Raw genomic sequence first — 21864 nt, 5'->3', positions numbered from 1 at the left:
GTGCAGCCTATCCAGATCCTCCTGCAGAGCCTTCCTACCCTCAAGCAGATCGACACACGCACCTAACTTGGTGTCATCTGCGAACTTACTGAGGGTGCACTCAATGCCCTCGTCCAGATCATCGATGAAGATATTAAAGAGGACCGGCCCCAGCACCGAGCCCTGGGGGACGCCACTAGTGACTGGCCTCCAACTGGACTTGACTCCATTGACCACGACTCTTTGGGCCCGGCTATCCAGCCAGTTTCTAACCCAGCGAAGCGTGCGCCAGTCCAAGCCAAGAGCAGCCAGTTTCTTGAGGAGAATGCTGTGGGAGACGGTGTCAAAAGCCTTGCTGAAGTCAAGGTGGACCACATCCACAGCCTTTCCCTCATCCAGCCAGCACGTCACTTTGTCATAGAAGGAGATCAGGTTCGTCAAGCAGGACCTTTCATAAACCCATGCTGACTGGGCCTGATCGCCTGCTTGCCCTGCAAGTGCTGCATGATGACTCTCAGGAGGATCTGCTCCATGAGCTTCCCTGGCACTGAGGTCAAACTGACAGGCCTATAGTTCCCCAGGTTTGCCCTACAGCCCTTCTTGTAGATGGGCGTCACGTTTGCTAGCCGCCAGTCAACTGGGACCTCCCTCGATAGCCAGGACTGCTGATAAATGATGGACAGTGGCTTGGCCACCTCCTCTGCCAGTTCTCTCAGTACCCTCGGGTGGATCCCATCCAGCCCCATCGACTTGCGTACATCCAACTGCTGTAGCAGGTCAACAACCATTTCCTCATGGATTATGAGGACCACATTCTGCTCCCCACCCCCTTCCACAAGCTCAGAGTAAATAAAAAAAAAAAAAAGCAGAAAGCCTTCCGTTCGTTCTTGCGCCTCTTTTCCACACAGAGCACTGTGGAATAGCTCCAGCTGCTTCAGTTATCACCCAGCTAAGTATTTTTAACAACTCTTAATTTTGACATCCACCCATTAATGTTTTAAACATTAGGAATAATACTAGAAACTATTTAATGAGTTGTCGTTATCTTCAGTCGTTTAAGGGAACACCATTTCTGCTGACAGATAAAGCCAAGTAAGTTTCAACATGCAAAATTCTCCTTTGAGAAGAGTAGTAGCCATAAAAATTCCAATATAATACATGACATTAAGTGTAAACCTTATTGATAGTCACATTCCCAGTAGCTCAGAGTTTCCTTTACACTCACATTTAATGCACATCCAGTTTATGGATATTTAGCCTGTATTCAAGCTATTTAAAATTTGAGCTGCAAATCACCATTCTGTGCCAATTTTTGGAATAACGTTAAACTCCGTAGTCTAGATTCCCGTTCACCATCCTTCCACAAGATAATGAGGTGGTCAGCAGAGCATGTAACCAGTCCCAGTTCACCAAAGTACAGGAACATCTGCAAGAAAACCATTACTATTAGCATGGTATTCACATGATATTGTCAGCTGGCTTAAACATTCAGTGTAAAGCTGGACTAAACAAGTACATGTGTCTGAAATGGTTCTATTTGAACATTAGGTATCCAAAATTATAGCATATACTTTCTGTATGTTTGAGATGTCATGAAATGCCACATTAGGCTAAAATTCCTGAATAGTTTTCATTTTTCTACAAGCCTATGTTTAGATTGCAAACTTAAGATGAAATTTGGAACAAACATCCAGTTCCCAGTTGTAGTGTTTGCAGACTACAAAAAAAAACAATATGCCACCAGATTTTCTGTGGTGTTTACACGTACACCTATAGACACAATCCTCACGCATCAGTCATCGTTTGAGTTCTCATTAGAACTGTAATTTACTGTTTTCACACTGTGCTATATATACCACATAACCAATGTGCACATTTACTGGTCACCTCGTTTCTGGTGAAGTTAGAAGGACCTAAAACCCAGTTATCCCACACAACTCCACAGTGTGACAAACATATTCCCAGCCTCCAGAGCCAGACAGCCGAAAAGTTACAGCTGCTTACGGAATATTTTGAAAATTACATCAGTAAGTGGAATTCACTTTTTCTTCTTCTTACTAAAGCTGACCAACCTGCACAGCTGATGAATGACCGATCAAATCACCAACCAGCTCCAAAAAATGCATAGTTGTGTTCTCCTGTGTCTTCTTAGCAGCTTGGTTTGCCTGTTTGTTTGCCCTTCCGAATCCCCACATGTTGAAAAATCCTGGGGGTTGGGAGGGGAAGAAACAGCTTTTATTTTGGAAAAAAAAAAAAATCACGTAAGATGTGTATCTTCTAGCTAAGAAGAGAACTATGGGAGTCAGTTAAAATCTAAAAGCAGGACAGTCTGCATGGCAAAATAACAGAAGCATTTTACTGCACAGCATTTCTGCATCAGAGTTATTCATCCTGAGGGTGGAGGGAAGCATAGGTACTTTGACTCTTGTTCTTACTTGCAATATGGCAAATATTAAACTACTCATCTGAACAAGATGATATGTGCATTTAGCAGGAAAAACAGGAAATGCTTAAATGAACTAACTATTCAGGGAAGGCAGATGGAGGACCATGATGCTCTGTCTTCCTAAATTGACTAGCTGTCTCTTGTCCTCAGAAGAGGGACAAGACGTGCCAATCTTTTCCCTGCATGTCCTGCACTAATGCGTTGATTACTGCATAGAGGTAGCAAGTAAGTTTCTGGTATTGTTCATTTGTACAAACTGTCCACTGACTTCTCCTTCAGATAATTCCACAAGAAAACACTTATCTGTGCCCCAGCACATGAACAGCCGGGCAGACTAAATACATCACCAAAATCACTCACAGCTCTAATAAAAATATTTGAGAAGGGAGAATCCAGGTTGGATGGGGCTCTGAGTAACCTGGTCCCTTCCTGGGAGGTGTCCCTGCCCATGGAAAGGAGGTTAGAATTACATGATCTTTAAGGTCCCTTCTCAAAACTATTCTACGCTCTATGAGAATAATCTATGAGAAAATAGCTCCTTACTGTTCCCAATCCTTAATACCAATTATGTTGTACAGACCACCTCTCCAAACCCACAACTACCAGTACCAAGGGAAGCTGCTGGCCTGGTCAAAGAGAAGCAAGCACTAAGCAAGCAGTGCCTATGCTTAGGAAAACTGCTTCCTAAAATAATAGCAAGTAGCCCTGACGACTGCAACTGCAAGTGAGGTTGGGTACAGTCTCCAAGTGAGTGCCAATGTCCCTGCAAGTTCAAGGAGAATTTGTGTGTGTGTGTGTGTCGGCTGCTCATTTTCAAGTTTGCGTTTAGCTTTCCTCTTAAGATCTTGCAACTACTTACTCTTGCCTGGTAGGGTACCCAGTACAAGCAGAAGTGGATCAAAGTTTCCAAGGAGACGTAATAATTTTTCACCAGCTAATACAACAGGAAACCCTAGATAAGGTTTATGGCCCATAACTGCTTCAGAGGACCTTCTAAATTCTCAAATCTGACCTTGGAGGGCTTGTATGCCTGATGTCTTCTCTAGTTTCCCTCCCACACCTGTCTCAGTTGTTTGAACATATTGACTTTATCACTTCTTGCAAAGCCTTCAGAAGCCTCTCTACACCTGTATAGAGTTCCCTGCTTTTCCTCTTCTAAATGCTCTTTTCACCCCACCTCCCAGCCCCACTATAGACAAACCTGTTGGGACTGGTTCAGCTGGCACCTGCTGCTTTTCTCGGAGCTCCCAAATGCGAACACTGCCATCTTCTGAACAGGATATCAGCTGCCTGTCAAAACAGTTGATAAGCAACACTAGCATGGATACTTATCTGCACAAGTCACCTGGTGAAGTTTTTATAAAAGACACAGGAAGTTTGTCAGGTGTCTCTCCTATGTAGCAGGACATCCAGATGTTCCATACAAAATAAACTATTTGTAACAGGACAAAATATAATGAACTTGCAAAATAGGTGGAAAATAAACGCATTTTAAAACACGTTTTTAAAAATAAGTACCACTCTAAAATGAAATACGCATCTAGACTCTGCAAACAAAGGCACACAGACTGACTTTCACTAAGCAAAACCATATTTTTTACATATGGAAAAATAACAAAAAAGTCCTTTTCATTACATATAAACAATATAGAATAGTACATGCATTTACAAGATCAAGACCCTAATTTTTAGCTTCTACTACATTTTTGCTTCATAGAACAAGACTATAAAAGGATCTAAAAATACTACAATTGGATTATTAACAAGTTGTTCATTTTATTTTCACGAATTTCTAACTTAGCTGTCACAAATAAGTTCAAGCCAGAAATTCAGCACTAATGAACAAAGGCTTGAAGTTATTATTTTGTGTTAAAACATTTAGACAGTGCTGAAATATTAAATGAAAATTATTTTCTGAATCTGCCATAGGTCTTTGCTTTGTAGAAGCAACATGACGTTAAGCTGTACTTTCACAATGCAGACAAAAGTGTGTTTGAGTCTGATTTGCAAATAGCCAACACATTTTACTTACAGTCTGTGCATCAAGCATAGATTAGAGTTGTTTCACATTGAATTATAATTATTTATTTTCAAAAAAAGATCAACAAGCTCTACATTATGAAAACAGATCAAACTAAAGATCAAGTCCCTGCCCTAGAAATTAGATGCAGCTTTGCAGACTGTATCTAGCCACCCTTCCAAATTTTGCATTTCTTTATTGCATGATAAAACGTATCATGACTTGTACCTGTTTGGAAGCTTCTCAATGTGCAGTACAGAGGAGTCATGAGCAGTTCTCTGGCAGGCAATCACACGCTTCATTTGAAGATTATATACGTATATGCCTTTCCCAACAGCAGCAAACACACACTGGAAAGAAAATTCAATGGAACAACTTACAAAAACAGACACTGAAATATCACCCTGCATGTTATTGATTTCCAGCAGTGCTATGATGTCATCTGTCTTGTCATCTTGTCAACATTATCTGGCTAGTTTCTGTCCTCATGTTACTGCTTTATGACTTACAGAAACAAGTTATAGAAAAAAAATATGGATTTTTTTGTGGAAATGAGAGAAACCCATCTACATTCTACGCAATTATTTCATTTCTGTATTTTCATCTTATACTTTACAGTATAAATAGAAACCAAGAATACCAATATATTAAAACATTTCTACAATTAAACATTCTTATATTAAAATAACAATCAATGTTTTGACAAACTCTTGTTTTATCACAGAAATTCCTGAGAATTCAGGAAGCTGTTCTGTGTTTTTGGCTTTTTTTTTTTTTTTTTTTTTTTAAATTTATCTGGAGGTTCACACAGGAGTCTTGCCCAAGGGCATGGGCTCCACTAAGAGAAGTGTAGAAAAAGAACTCTCTCACAGAAAGGTATTACAATACTGTGAAGAGCTGGAAGGATTTTACATTCAATGCTCTCCTTCAGCAAAGCGCAACAAAGTGCAACTTTGAACATACAATAGCTCAATGCTCTGTCCAATTACGTTTTTCTTCTCATGCACACCTGTGGTGGGAGCTCTGATACCTCTGAAATTAAGCGCAGATTTCTAATAGCATTCTGACAAATCAAGGAGAAAATGCTAACCCCATTTTTATTCTTTTCCTAGTTTTGTGAAAAGGTCAATTCAATGTCCTTTCCACATCACTCTTTCACTCCTACATCTCAGTCTTTTCTCCTTTTGTCTTCCACATTGAGACAGGTTCTTTAGTTTTATATAACATTTTAACTCTTGAAAAGGTGCTCTTCACAGATCATGTTTCTTTTTACACAAACCTTGGCAAAACCCTGGCCATGTTCAACCCCATGAAAATAACAGATGAGGAAGAAATGAACTGTAAACTGATCTTAACAGGGAAGTTAAAAACACACATATACATATTAGGATAGCAGATACACTCCTCAGTATTGCCAAACCTTTACCAACCCATTTCCTTCTGAATGATGCTATGCCTACAAGCCCAGTAACAAATGAGACAAGTTCTTCTCTAACTACCTAACTACCACGCCTGCCAACAAGGTACCTTGACAGACAGATCTCCCCTAAATGCACATTCTCTTTCAGGATGTAGTACCACCTTTCCTTCATGTAGTCTGAAATTCTGCAGCAATTTGTGTTTAGTTCAGTTCCACGAATGCAAGAAAGTCCTCAATAACCTCAGTTTCCATCCCATTCAATGTTCTTAACTACTTCTGAACTACTTCTCAAAATTCCTTTTCCCTCGTAGACCCTATCTTGTGTAGCTTTCAAGCAATGAGTCAATGGTTTGAATGAAGCTCAATCACAGAACTTCTCATGAACAGGACTGACGTTTACTCTTTCAGGACTAAAGCACCCACAAAAAAAAAAAAAAAAAAAAAAAAAAAAAACAGGAAATCCTGCCTTTAAAGACATTAAAGACAACTACACTTACTTTCCCTCATCCCCATTCAATGTTTCTTTTTCCTTTTTTTTTTTTTTTTTTTTTTTTGGGGCGGGGAGGGAACCCTCTTTTCATAAACATACAAGTACCTCAAGTGACTACTTGGCCCTCAGACTATGTTGGGGCTTTTCCACAGCTTCTATTCTGTTTTAGCTCACATCTTTGAATCCATTTCCAGGAATTTCTTTCTTAATAATTACTCAGTAATGCACATACAGGCTCCAGAACAGAATTCCACCGTACCACAACAATGAAACATCTTTTCTTTTCCCATTAATAGTTGGTACATTTCACAAACATAAATAATCCAAGAATTTTACTGCTGAAGCAACAATACCGCTGAACAATAACTGGGTTCTGCCTGAGTATTCTGACCGAACACTCCTAGGACAACTCCTAAGTATGATTACAGGAGACTAATACATTTTGGACCCATCTTTGTGCTATTCCCAATTAAGTATAGCCTGCCTGAACAAAAGCAGTGATATTTATTTACTTCTGTACACCTGCACATGCCAATTCTTTGATTCATTCCACAGTGCTCTTAGCTGTAACTGTTCAAGAGATGCATTGTTTTGGAAGCTGCATGTTCAGAACCATGGCACACAAAATACGTATGCCATTGCAACGCATTCTCTTATTTTTCTAGTGGTACTTTAAACAGGTAATAAATTTTCATTTGTTAGTCAAAAAAGCTGTTATGTTAGCTCCCACACCACCTGCACCTTACAACCTTCAGTTACCTCAATGATTAAAATTTTGTATAAAAACTGCTGATTGCATAAATACAGCTGTGTACATTTTAAAGAAGCTTTTTTCTGTTACTTAGAACAACAACCAAACTAAAAATGCAAAGCACTCAGATTTCTATGGTACGGTCATGCTAGCTCACTCGAAATAGTATACTCAGTTTAAAGCTTTTTACCTCCTCATCACATGTTAAGTGTTGAACTGAAGTTTCATTTGGACTTTGGGATAACTTTATTTCTGTCTGTGAATCTGGATGGACAGAGGAGTCCCAGAAGTTGCACTCAGAAGCCTGCTTTGTCCAGTCAATTGCATCCCAAACTATTAACTCACCCACATGTGAACCTGTCACAAAAGTCAAATCTATAGGGGAAAAAAAGAAACACACAGAAATCATACTATATAAAATAATACATCCATTTCACACAACGTCAGAACCCTGTAGAGTAAGAGAGCTCATGTTAAGAGTGAAGCTACATAAAATGTACAGTTAGTAACTGACAGAACAAACTGAGTTTGTTCTCACTCTTTGAGAAGATACTCATTTGATCACTTAGAATAGCTTAGGTGATCAAAAGGAGATGAGATCTCTCCTGTAAAATTTTAACTACCATAGAGAATATTTATCAGACACAAGGCACAGTATGGCAAAAGCAAGGACCACCACCAGAAGTGTGTACAAATATTTGAAATTCATGCTGCCTATATGTAAAAACCTTCTATTCATTGGATAAGTTTATCAGTACCTCTCAGACACAGCAAACCATGTCTCAGCCTCAACCAGAAACACTAAGGAGAAACGAAACAGATGAATTCATGGAAAGACTGAAATAACTGCTCATGTTTTGTTCTGTTTTTTTTTTGTTTGTTTGTTTGTTTGTTTTTAATCACACATGGAAAGGAATTGCTTCAGAATACTTAAAACAGGTAGAATATTGTCTTTTTCTGCCCATTATTAACTGAATCCAAGTTTTCTTCTTTCCAGCTTCTTACAATCTCTATACCACAGATCCCATGCAACAGACAGGCCAACAAAATAAGACAAAGGACAAATATCCACTCTCGATCACAGTGGGAATACTTTGTCCTGGGCTCAGAGGGAACCCCCCCAAAAAAAAAAAACATAAAAAAAACAAACAGAGGAGACAACAAAGTAAAAGGGATGGGTACCTCCAGTCTTTGCCTAGACAGAGCTTCAGATCTGCCATGATGAGCAGCACAGATTGCACCACCATCTTCCAAAGCTTGTAAATAATGTACCTAGGTGCCAGCCTATATCTGCTTATCTTTTGAGCTTTTTCTGAATCATAACCTGCCTGGCTTCATTTCACCATTAATCCTTAAATAAAGCCGTTATATTTTCATATTTCACTACCTTCACAGCTACACAGAAGGTTCAGCTACTAGTTTTGAAGTTTCATTACAGTTATTTGTTTGGTCCCAACGAAAACTGCATAGTTGAAATATCCCACCGCTAACTAACAGAACAAGTAATACTGTAAAACCCCTCTTACCATTGACACTGACCAATGACAAGATGTTATCATGATGGTCAACAAGGCGTTTTACTTCAAGGATATTCCAACCTTCAGACTTATCACTGGAAGCAATCAACCTAAAAATGACTTCCAAGATAGAGAGAAATTGTCTAAGTAAGCTTTATCATTTATCAGAGTAAAATATAGATAGGCTTAAGTAAAACACATCATTTTCAGACAGACTCAAATTAATGAACATTAAAAATGAGTCAGTGCAAGATCTGCAAAGCTACTTATGACCATCTCTTTAACTGCTTTTCTTATAACACACAAAATTGGAATAATTTATTACAGTGTTATTCTTCAGGTCCCTAGTTACAGCCACTGTAGAATAAAACATTTTAACCTAGCAACTTTGAAATTGAGAAAGTTGGTCAACATCAGAAGTTGTAGAAAGCAGAAGTGAAAAGCGTTAGATAGCTTTATTGATACGTAAGCTAAAAGAGAAACATTTGTCTTTAAGACTTATCTGACTGAAAACTATTATTCAAAAATACGCAACAGTATCTAATGAGGCAAACAAAACTTCCAGGGATTAAGACTTTCTTTTAACCAGTCTTGATATTTCTTTATGCTAACTCAAGGGCATTTCTGAAGATCTATGGGAACTTCAGAAGGAAGTTTACATTGTATACCTAAGTCTAAATACAAGAAGACCATTTTTAATTTGCTCCTGATTCTTTGATCAGAATTTTTATCTACTGTTTTGTGAACTCAGTGTTATGCTTTTTCTCTTGAAACTTTTTCTATATTTTGAAATTTCAATACTTTCATAAAATACTCTTAGTAAGAAACTCCCTACCAACAGCTAGCAGATGATTTAGTGTTTGCATACCTAGAAAAGCCTGTCTCCTAAGTGAACATCAGAAACCATCACATTGTCTCATTATAGGTCTGCATATTATTTCATTGGCAATATTGCACGGTCTTGATCTTGGGATACAGAGGCTGTAGGGAAGCCTAGTATTTAGCAGCTCTGAAAATGAGTTGCAAACTTTCTCCAGGACAAATGTTGATATCCACAATCAGATCTAGACAGATGACTTTAACAGTAGGAACAAAGAATTGAGAAAAAAATTATCGTGGCAGATCTCAATGAAATTCCTGAAGGAGATCAGTACTGTCTGCTTTATTGTCACATTAGGGGAAAAGGAGGAAGATCGCTAATCGCACCTTGGTACCATTCACTTGTCCAATACAATTCCAGCAGTCCAATACAATTCCAACTCTTTACAGATACCTCTGATGAACAGTCAATGACAGAGGAACATGAAGCCTTAACATAAAAGCAATATACTCACTTAGTTCTTTGCCAACAGCAGCCGCAACACAATTTTTAGGCAATTCAACCAAAGTACTAATACCTTTGAAAAAAAAAAAAAAAGAAGAAACGAAAAGGGAGAAAACATTTATTGTATTTATCGACCAGAATAAAATACAGTTAACTGATACATCAGAAGTTATTAACAGAATAAAAACATAACTCACTAAGTCAAACAGCACTGGAAGTGAATAGATTACCTCACATGGAGGCAGAGGCAGGAGGTTTGGTCCAGAATATAGCAGAATTCTGAACACTGAACTTGAAATAGGAGTGGAAGCTGGGAACCAATAATCTTTTTATTTTAAGTAGGGCTGAGATGTCTATGTCCTAATACAGCCAATATTAAGGATACTGTGGTAATTATTGAGACTCTAAACACATGCAGAGCTAAACTTTAATAAGTATTAGATACTGATACTACCACAGTAGAAATATTAATTTCTCTCCTTCCCAGAGAAAGCAAGCAAAGGATCACCCCCCACTACAGCAAGCATGTATAAATCAGTAACTAAGGTCTGTAATATACCAAGTTAATCGGAACACACATTATTGTAAAATATTATAAATACAATGTTATAAAATTGTAAAATATTACAGTTACTGAGATTTGACATACTCTAAAATTCACACAGCACAGGAGATTAAAAGCAGTCTTAATTTTGAAATGGCTGAGTTTGACATTTAAAAAAAAAAAAAAAAAAAGAGGCTCTAATACATAATGTTATCATTAGAATTAAAGAGAATTTGCCAAGTTGGTTTTGCATCATTATACAGATCCATTTTACTTGCACTTTAACAGCTATAATGAGTCATTTACATTTTTACCTGCATCAGTAAGATGACTGGTCTTACACAAGAGATCTAATTTTCGGTTCCAAACACATACATCACTCCCTCCAGACAACCATACATCCAGTCTTTGAAGAACTGTCAAACACTGCAGAACAAAAATCAGATATATGTCCCCTGCAAAAGTTCTACAGGGAATTTTTCAATGAAATTATCATGATCTTTAGTGGAATAAAGCTGTAAGTACTAAGAAATGCAGTATTAAAGTGTTAATTTCTTGAGAAGTAAAGAATTAACTACACATTGCTTTTTTTCCAGCAACAATGCAAAACCTAATTTTTCAATGAATCTTTCTAACAGCATTCAAGAACTAGTTTGACTGTAGGTTGCTTTATCCAATCCAGTAACAAAACTAAGCCATAAAATGACCTTTATTCTATAGACTTTCAAAAAGAAAATCAAGGTACTAAGAGTTCCAAAAATAAACTACAATTTGTGCCTAATTCTCAGTCATTCACTAAGTCACTCACTTAAACCAAATACTGCTGCTCATTTTAATGCACCTGCCCATATGTCTCACGATCCATACAGAAAAGATTGCACACAACAGACTGACCAGTCTAGGGTTTCCTTGGCTTACCTTTACTGTAGAATGGAAACATGACACTTTTTGAACCTGTCTGCCAGTAGTGCAGTCCCAAACCTGACTTAATTCATTAAGGAAGCCAAAACAATATTATATACTATAAATGTAACTGCTGCGTTCTTAATTAAATGAAAGTTTGGGATATAAGAATGTGGGGAGACAGTCTTACAAATCCTGATAGCCTTTTCAATATTTGGCCAAAATTACAAATTAATAATGGCCTCTCATGACCATGGATCATTATTCTAGTAGGGCTTACATCTGATTAGATTGCACTAGAATTCTTCTAGCCGCAATTATACCTACTGAATATTATCAGCCAATAAATTTAAACAACCTGCAGCCTGTGTCAATGCTAGCAGTAAAAACAAACAAACAAAAACAATTTTTTTTGAATCCTCTCCAGATCTAAGGATACAATAACTGTTTTATCAGCTGATGCTGTTAAAATCAAATTACTTTTTTCTTTGGAAGCATCTGATGAAGAAAATGGAGCTATAGCTGTAATTTTTTGTGTATGTCCATGAAGTTCAAAAAGTTTCTCTCCAGTCTGAAAAATAAAAACAGAGGAAATTAAGGGTAAAATTTGGAAAATACCTACTGTAACACATGACATAGGTGCCAAACTACTTCTGAAAGCAAGAACTTCTAGGAGTCTAATATCCCAATTTCACAATCAAGTGCGGATTTAATTCTTCACTAGACCTTTGACACACTTCAAGATCTTACCTTAACAACATATTAAGTATAAATACAAAGAGTGCTACATAATAAAAGTTACCATAAGTGTAAAAAGTCTCTGGAAGCACTTAAAAAACTGTATATCATACTAATTTCACTTTAATGGAAATACTGGCCATTCATCCTATTTAACCAATACTATAGTAACTCTGATTTTTTGACAAAGCCTCTCTTAGAAAAAGTAATTTTTAACTTATTTGAAAAACTTAATCTATCTTTACAGCAAGCACAGTACTGTCAATTTGCTGATAGATTTATTTACATTATCTATAGTTTTAAGCTGGTGGTTTGCAGCTACTTCTGCTCCATTTAGTTAGATAGCAGAACCTAACAAATATTCAGAAGCATATTGGTGCTTCAATCATGCAACTAAAATACAGGGTAGTTACAACACAGAAGTGTAAAGAAATATATCATTTTTAAATTAAAACTACAGAAAGATTTGTTTAAACAAAAATGTAATGAAGATCCTACAGAACCAGGAAATAGAACTCTGTTCCTAAATGAGTTCTACATCTATAAACTGCTGACATCTCTAAGTACATATATACTCACATACGTGTTTGAATATTCAGAAATTATCTCCTTTTCCAAATTGCAGAATCATAAGAGGCCTTCAGCAAAGCACTAACAGAAACCACTCAAAAGAGACAAAGAGTTTCAAGTTCCTCCTTCCTTATTTTAAATTTACACGACCATGTAACATAAATTCTTCAGAATGTTTCCACAAAAGTTTACAATCTGAGATTTCTGTCTTCCTTAACTAGGATGCTTGATATTTACAGTTTAGTCAGTACACTATGCCCCCCTTTTCGATTTCCTAACGAGCATCCTAATGAGCTTGCATACTAAGACTCCTTGTGTAAGATTAATGCTCATCCCTCCTCAGTAATTTTGTCAATGATATGGAGACATAGAGCAGAGGAGTACAAAGGTGGTTATCATACTCACAGCACATTTTCCATGATAATTCTTTTATCTTAGAAGGTTTTCAAAAACTATAATAAGATTTTTATCACTGCAAGCAAGTAAGGCCTGGTTTTGGCACTATGTGAAATGTTTAACTTTCACGGACTTTGATGTCTTTCCAATGCAGTTTTGCATTAGCTCTCCATTTAGTCTCTTCAGTTATACTGCAAACAGTTATTGCAAATAAAGCTTCTAAGAGATAGTTAAAATTAAAAGAGATACATAAGCCTTGTGAGCCCAGGGACCTTGCTACATATTTATTGTTTCCACGTTCAGCATCTTCACATTTACAGTGAAGACCCAAGACATTTTAAATGAAGCATTAGTCACAAATTCATACATACTATACATACTTCTGCTTTCATGTCCATATTTCATTCCTGGTATCTGTAAAAACGTTACGCCTTCCCAATACACTTTAATTTTTAATTTTTTTCTCACATTTACTTTCTTAGCTCTTCTTTGCAAGTGATGACAGACTCCCTCCAACTTTTACATTTTCAAATAGCAGTTCTGATTTGAAACCATACCGCAGTTCTTTTTCACTAGTAGGCAATTCTAACTCCTCAACCTTTACCCTTTCTGAAACACCCATGCTACCCTTCCCCCCCCAAAAAAAAAGCCAACCTGAGCATTCCACAGAAATATGATTCCATCATCCCCTGCAGACGCAAACCTGATAAGGGGGGGGAAAAAAAAATAATATTGAATACAGAATAATGTAATGGAACAGAAGAAAAACAGCTACATAAGAAAAATATTTATAGAATAATATTTATATGGTATTGTACTCTGATATAAAGAATAAATACATAAATATATATCCATAGATCCCAACTAGTTTCTAGTTTTTAAATTCAAATCTTGAAGTCGGGACATAATGTCAACACATACTTAATAAAGAACAAAGTTTAAGAATTGCAAGACATATTACTATAAATAGAAGTCCACTTTACAGAACCAATTCTCTTGTTTATTAAATGAGAGATCTTACATACTCAGTAACACTACACCTTAAAACCAAATACTACCAGTCAGAGCCAACTGACTGCAAGACATCAAAGAAATTACAAATCACAGGTTGAGTTCAGCACAGGAATAGAGGAGCCAAGTTTCTACTATGACACTTACAAGTGGCTTAAGAAACTTGCAAAGGACCTACATTTTTGGTGCTAAATGTAGCTTTTGGTAAAAATGCAGCTGAAGAGTGCACCACAGAATTGAAAAATAGTAATTTTATTTTTAGTGTTATGACTGCTAAATTCACATTAACAGAATCTGACCTAAACTCAATCTTTTCCCCAAGCTGGAGTGAGTATCTGTAAGTATCTTCCTACATTTGCATCTTTATCAACGCCACAGCTACACTGAAGCTGTAGCAAACATATCAGCTTTCCCAGTAAAGATGTAATATGTGTTAAGAAACCTTAAACCAGAAGTAAACTCTTCCACAGAAAATTGAATTCAGTTGTTAGTTGCAAATACACGTGCCTTCTATTTTTTCCTTTTGTTTTAAGCCTTTGACAAGAGTTGAACAGTTAAGACACCGATAACTAAGATGTGTATTGTATGCAAGAAAGTCATGAAGTTATATCAACTACATTTTTTTTTTAATGTAGCTGTGAATGGTTTCATTAACTGAAAAAAGTCCTTTCTTTTAGACTCTTACTTTGCAGTTATGATGTTTGTGAAATTTGCTGAAAGATTAAGTTTTCTATCATAAAGCTGCATTCCCTTCCACCCCACTTCCTTTCCTCATTTTTTTTGTTAAAAAGTGCCAACTGTACTTTTCCCACATCTTTTATTTTACACCCAATCATGTCTCTTTAAAAAGGTCCAAGCAAAAAACAACCTTTCGTGCACATCTCTGATAACAATAATTTCTTATCTTTACTTGCCATTTAGCTGTACTACACCTTGTTTTGTCACAAGGTCAAGAACTTGCTATATTAAAACTCTCACATTTCAGCAAGACCCCTTTTATTACAGTTCCTTTCTTGACTAAAGTTGGAACTGTGTGTCACTTCACAAATTCTGAGAGAAAACTGGTGTTTGAAAGAAGGTACAAGTATGAATCATCAGCACACAAGTTCAATGAAGCCCTGTTTTGTATTTTTCCTCTTCATCACCTAACTAGGGTTTCTGTCTAAGTATAGAAGTATATTGTGGAGTCTGTTATCCTACAGATACACCCTGTTCATGAAAGTGGCGTTTCATGGGTCACCTGATTCTTTTCCAGTCATGATCACCATCCTCTATAACCTTGTCTGCTTCCTGACAGAGCTAGGAATGGTCAAATGAGCAAGCAAGAAAGCTATTCTTAAAATGTTTTATGAACTCTGTTTAGTTTAATGTGTCAAATGCTAGAGTATTACATGCAATTTTATCTCAGTCCATTTTTTGGAAGACTCTTGCTGAGGCTTAGCCTTCTTCAGTGATCTTCCAATCAATACAACCCTCACTTCATGTTCAAAAAATACAAGAAAAGAGAAGAAAAAAAAACTACTTTCTGTTACATTTATACAGGATTTATTTAGTATCTTCAAAAACCAATCTGAGAAAATTTTCCACTCACTGGTTTTAGCTGAGCCACTGAGAAAACAAGAAAATCCTTCTGCAAAATTCTCAATAAGATGATATTATCTAAAGACCTGAAGCGTGAAACTTGGCTTACAACAGTTGACAAAAAACACACAATGGAATAGCTGCAGATACTAAATAAAAACATTTCAGAAGCTGAGTAACAATACTAATTTTATTGAAAAGAACCAAGTGAAAAATATTATCAGATGCTTAACAATCCATAAACTACCATATTCTTCATAAATAAACCTTTGAATTACTGTCCAGTGAAGCGACTCTATTAAACTCCTCAAACTCTCAGAATATTAACCAGCTATGCAACTTACTTCTTATCTGTATGCTCTTTCGTAACCTATCTTCAATGTAGCCATTCAGGCCTTAGCTTGATACTGATTACTATTAGTTTAGCTTCAATAATTTACCTGTTACATACAATGCTGCCCAAAATAATACAATATTTCTTTACATCAGAAAATGCCTGCAATCTAAGAATACTCTGGTATTTCAATAAAGACCAAGCAGATTATTCATTGTCTTTTTTCAGAAAGGTATAATCTGAAGAAAGTTTATTTTAGCAACTTCTCTGAAAAGAGAAGGATGGTGGGAAAAATCACAACAATATTCCATTTTTACATGAATCTTCCGGTGGATTATTTTAATGTAAAAATAAATTTTATGGAAATGCATACAACTTTTATGGTATATGTTTATGGCATTAAGACTAAAAACTGAAAAGCTCTGAATTTATATACATCTTGGAAATTATGTACCTTGTAGATAAATATTTATACAGAATGCCTGCTGTACACTGCGAGGATATAGCATGGTTAAGAGTTTGGTTTAAATTTGTGTAGTACATTGAAGAGCATGTTAGACATATCCTTTTGTTCCTCATCCATACAAGATAACAAATTACTGCGGCTCCTTAACAAAGAGTCTCCTGACTACTACTTATGTTCTTAGTTCTCAGAGGTTTCCATTTAATTTTCCATGTCAGACAAGAGTCACTATGCTTATTGACTAAAAGCTTCACAACCTCACTTTAAGGTAGTTAATTATCTTCTCTCTTTCAGGATTAGGTTAAATGAGAGAGCATGTAAGGTTAATTTTACACTAACATAAAAGTATCTTATCTCATTCTCCTAGTCACACTTCCAAAGTGACAACGGTAAATCTAATGACTACCTCTGTCTCATAATCAGTTTTCCAGTCTTTAGATGACTCCTTCCTCAGAATTTGCAGGAATGTTGTAACTAGTTACAAGGAACTAAGACAGAACAGATAACGACTGTCAGGGAATGTACAAAAAATGCACAAAGCTAAAAACTGGACAAGTAAAACAAAGGAACTGTATGGTTTCAAAGAAGTACAGCAAGTTGAAAAATGGGAAATTGGAGGAGGTATGTCTAATTGCCATTTTACATATCTTGAATTTTAGTAGGTAGGCATTCTGCACAGAATTAAAGCACTGAAAATTTCAAGATTGGAGAACTTCAGAAAAAAGTTCATCAACCACAGCTTAAGTGAATTAAGCACTAGAGTTTCAGAAGAAAGTATAACAACCACACAGCTTTAGGCAGTACTAAAAAAGCAGTTTACATTCCTTTGTAAAAGAAGGTGAAATAACAGCTGTCCAAAGCTCATTTGGACAAGTTCATTTGTTCCAAACAAATGAACTTGTATCAAGACAATTTAAAACAATTGAACTTGTATCAAGAAGCATAACTCCATCAACATTCTCTTCTCATAAAAGTACAACTTACAAAAGATGCCAGAAGATGTAATAACGTAGTAAAAAAAGTGTTCACCCCTTGCCTTTTTAATTCCAGTCTTTTCCCACCCTCCCCCAGCAAAAACAGAAAACTAAAAATATGTCTATGTTTTCATAAGTATTCTCCAAAGCGTTCCAAAGAATGTTATAAAACAACTTGGAATGCAATTTCATACCTGCAATCATCTATTTGTACTAGAAATCGTACTATATCTTGATGACCTTTCAACACAAGGAGCTCCGTGTAAGGATTTTGTATTTGTTCTTCACCAATGGTCTGTACAGACGATTTCTAAAATTTAAAAAAAAAAAAAAAAAAAAGCGAATTTATTTTGTACTGACATAATTATTTTCATCAGGTCTTTGTAATGTTTATCAATCTACATTTAGATTCCTACTTAAGTGTATAGATATATGTGAAGTTAAATTAGGTTTCTGAAATTTAATTTTGCTTTAATGAAAATCATTACAAAGGATCATTTCTTATTATTTCCAGTTAATGATATCCTTCTACAGCATGTATTTCAAATCATAACATACCATTTTCTGTTTAAAAAATATTTTGTACTGCTTTAATCATTGATACACCAACATGAAAATCCAATTTAGGCTCCAGCTATCTTGTGCAGCCAACTTCAGAACTCCGTACATACACATTCAAATTTTCATTAAATTACACATCCTCCTGGGAGGTTTGTGAACTTCTCACGTCTTTCATCTATGATTCAAATTTAAAATTCAATATAATCCTATATTATCCCAATACCTTGAAAGTAAGTGTGAATAATGCTGTTCTGTTACATAATATATAAATCATCCACTGGTACTCTGTTCATGGAATACCAAAGGCAACAGCTTAGAAAAATACAGAGAACAATTAATCATTTTATAGAACAGCATCTGCAATTACCCCAACTAGACTATTAATTAAAAGTACTATCAATCACTTGGAGCAAGCTGATCACCAGGCAGGGTCAACAAAACATTGTATAGGACTGCAGTTTCAAGGTATGATAGTTCTGCTAATCTCAATCATCAGTTTGTTTCAATATAGGACAATATTTTTGTGTTTATGGTCTTCTGCATTCTGAAACAACTTGCTATTAGATGTAGTTTTTTTTAAAATGCATATAGGTATACCTAAGTAGAAACTCAGTGACAGAACTCTCCTGCTATCCTTCCTTTCTTACTTCTAGGATTGTCTATAATTCAAAGACATCAACAGAAACTACATGGTAAAATTGCAATTACTGAACACTGTAGCAGAAATGAGAAGTAATGCTACATGAGAAACAAACATATCTGCAGGAACGTCAATATTTTCTTGTAGGAGTAATATTTTTTTTTCCTATTGCTTCTGTATTGTTACTATGATGCTGTATTTCACAAGTTAAGAATGACAAAATTAATAAGGAAGGAAGGAAATCTGTGTTTATATTTAAAATGAAGAGGTTGTCAAAATGCTAGATCTCGTGATTTCATCTTGGTTTTGTGTTATCTGATGCATTTCATGAAGCAACTGTTCCTCATTTTAAGCAATTATGTGAGAATAGCAGGTCCAATTTAGAATAATGCAAGTATAGTCCTCATAGTTATAAAGAAAAGTTGGACAATTATGGAAACTATGCGTTCAGCTGTCAAAAGCAAATCAAAACATCCCTTAAAAGAATTCCAGCATTCTAAAAATTCTGAGAAATCTCAGTAGCACTTAACAGCTGACATAAGCACTGCAGTGGTTAGAAGACTTCCATTTCTTCACTTACTAACAGAAACATAAATTCACAAAACAATTGCAACACTACTTTGAAAAAGTCATAACTTGTAACATTCACATCCTAATTCTATACCCTGGCATTCTTCCTCTTCATTATAAGACAGTGATACTTCTTTTGAACCTGTCTAACCTTATTTTTTTTAAATTCTGTTCTAAGAATGCCTGTGAATATTGACAGGTACCGTGCTGCAATGTGTTACAGAGAACAACAAAACAACATTTTTTTCCTCCAGTTCTTTCACATAACAAGCCGTTCTCTCCTCAGATGCTCATTAGTATTTTCTTGTGTTAGATTACATGTGCATTCTTTCTCTAAATAAGACTGTTTAGTAAACATTATTTATTAATAGAACTTGCAGCAATACCAAGTTTTTAGAAGAGAAAAATTAGATTCAGATGCTAACGGAATCTATTCCCAACTTGAAGTTTTTCATGCAGGACCTGTAATCACAACTACAATAATTGGTAAAATAACACAATGCTCAACTTAATTTCAGAGCTTCATATAAACCTAGTGACTTGAAGCATTTAAAGGTTGTATTTTCTAAAGCAACTTACCAAAAAATATGGGTACGAAAGTATATAGGCATCTCTCCGTACTTATCACGTAGCACAATAAACCATCTTACATGGACTAGGATGCCACTGCAGTTAAGACTATTTCCATTACCTGAGCTAGTCAGCTTACAACATATATCTTGGCCATCAACTCAAGGGCTTCAGAAGCTTAACTCTAAATGATTTTCAATTCCATAGTAAAGCAAGAAATGGGTAACGAGAAATTTATGTTTCCAGAATTTAAAATCAAAAACCTTTCCTGGAGGCTACTATTTGCTCAGCACGCTGTCAGACCTGGCCTCTTCGCGACTGACTGACTGAAGCCATAGCACATAAAATGAACATAATCAGTCCATAGGCTACTACTCACTCTTTGGGACTTCCTCATCTATACTATAAGAGCACAGAAAGAATGAATGGCTACAGAGACTATCTTTAGGTGAAACCATTTTCCAAAACTCAAAAAAGGATTTTTAGGGCAAATCCTTACAAATATTTATTTTTCAGTTTTTAACAGAGAAAAACACCATTGTTCAGCAAATGGAATGAGTATTGCTACCAGCAGCAATGGAAATGAAAGTCCCATGGATCAGGTTTAAAAGAGCCATGAGTGCCAGAATGGAAGAACTCAACCACACCTTGGCTCATGCTCATGCTTTATCAAATGACTGTGTAATTAAAACACTGCTGAAGTTTAAACTTTGGAGAGGGACAAACACCAGTGGAGCTTTCTAGCGTAGAATGCTATTATTTATTTCCTGTTTTCTTTTTAAGAAATGCTGCACGCTAAGCTGGTAAATACAAGCATAATACAAACAGCGTTTTGGCTGATGACACAGGTCAGTGCCATGCCTGACACAACACGCTGGTATGAACTCAAATTTCTGTTGAAGTAAATACTGGTGTTTCAAGCTGCTTGTGATACTGCCATGGCTTGCTCACGTACAGAAGCTGAAGAACTGCTTCCTCATACCCGTCTGGTTTACAAAGGGATTCCTTAGAAGAACACCAGTAACTGCTAATTAACTCCTGGTAACTCCAACCTAAGAAATCCAGCAGACTCGGGGACAAGGGAACTGCGACGCCGTCTCCTTCACACCCAGGGAAGGCACCGTGAGGGACGCCTGAGCTCAGCGCCCCACGTACGGACGAGAAACCGAGGAGAGAAGCTGGAAGCAGGGCAGAAATCACCCGGGCTGCACCAGCAACGAGCCTCCGCCCCAAACCCTCTATCGACAGGGGGAGCCCAGGGCAGGGCTCACAGTGCTTGGCCCACCGGCACCCAGCGGGCAGCGCCGGGCCGAGCTCAGCCAGCCCGCCCGCCCCGCCAACGGCCCTAACGGCCATAACGGCCCCAACGGTCCCCCGGCGCCGCCCGCCGCCCTACCTCGGCCAGGCCCTGCGGCTCGCGGCCGCCCCCGATCAGCCAGCGCAGCATCGCGGCGCCACGGCACGGCACGGCCCGGCCCGGCCCGGCACGGCACGGCGCTGAGGGAAAGGCCGCCTCAATCGAGCCCCGCGCCCGCGCCCGCGGGGGGGGAGGCGTGAGCAATCCAGCGCCGAGCGCGGATGGGGGCGGTGTTGAGGTGGAGGGAGGTGGTGGGTCGGTGCCGCCTGGGGGGCGGACATTAGAATAAATACATACATACATACATACATACATACATAAATAAATAAATAAAGTGTTTTCCTTCACGAGCGCCTCGTGTGTCGTCCTTTCGCTTTCAGGGGGAAATTTATGACAGAGAGGAACAATCCCGTTTCGTCCTGACCCTCTTGTCTGTTCCTCAAAGCAAAATAAATAAATAAATAAATAAATAAATAAATAAATAAATCCCATGTATAACAGTCTTCCCTTGGCTACCCTCATTCCCTTCCACTGAGCCTCCCTCAGGTCCACGATGCCCGTGTCGAATGCAGGCACCAATGCCCTATGTGGCCTTCGAAACACAGCTGCCCTGTCAGGTTAAACCCAGCGGCCCCAACCATCCACGATCCTGCCCCTCACCTGTCCTCGTTGGCAGCCCTTCTGGGTCTCAGGCACATGTGAGGT

At 37.3% G+C, this 21864-nt stretch overlaps 1 protein-coding gene across 1 annotated transcript; it reads right to left on the bottom strand.

Annotated features, from left to right (window-relative positions):
* Positions 1-88: 88 nt before the first annotated feature.
* WDR41 (WD repeat domain 41) lies at positions 89-21327 on the bottom strand. Its single transcript, XM_084304635.1, has 13 exons — positions 21199-21327; positions 17656-17771; positions 13753-13801; positions 11834-11965; positions 11410-11472; positions 10806-10917; positions 9958-10020; positions 8633-8743; positions 7297-7481; positions 4674-4795; positions 3627-3715; positions 2052-2185; positions 89-1405 (listed from the first exon to the last, which is right to left on the bottom strand). Exons 1-13 carry the CDS (start codon positions 21247-21249, stop codon positions 1253-1255), a joined length of 1380 nt encoding a protein of 459 aa, XP_084160761.1. The 5' UTR covers positions 21250-21327; the 3' UTR covers positions 89-1252.
* Positions 21328-21864: the final 537 nt, after the last annotated feature.

The sequence above is a fragment of the Netta rufina genome (assembly GCF_964035555.1).
Source record: "Netta rufina genome assembly, chromosome: Z".
Taxonomy (NCBI): domain Eukaryota; kingdom Metazoa; phylum Chordata; class Aves; order Anseriformes; family Anatidae; genus Netta; species Netta rufina.
The sequence above is the reverse complement of the archived record's forward strand: the minus strand, read 5'-3'. Positions and strand labels throughout refer to the sequence as shown.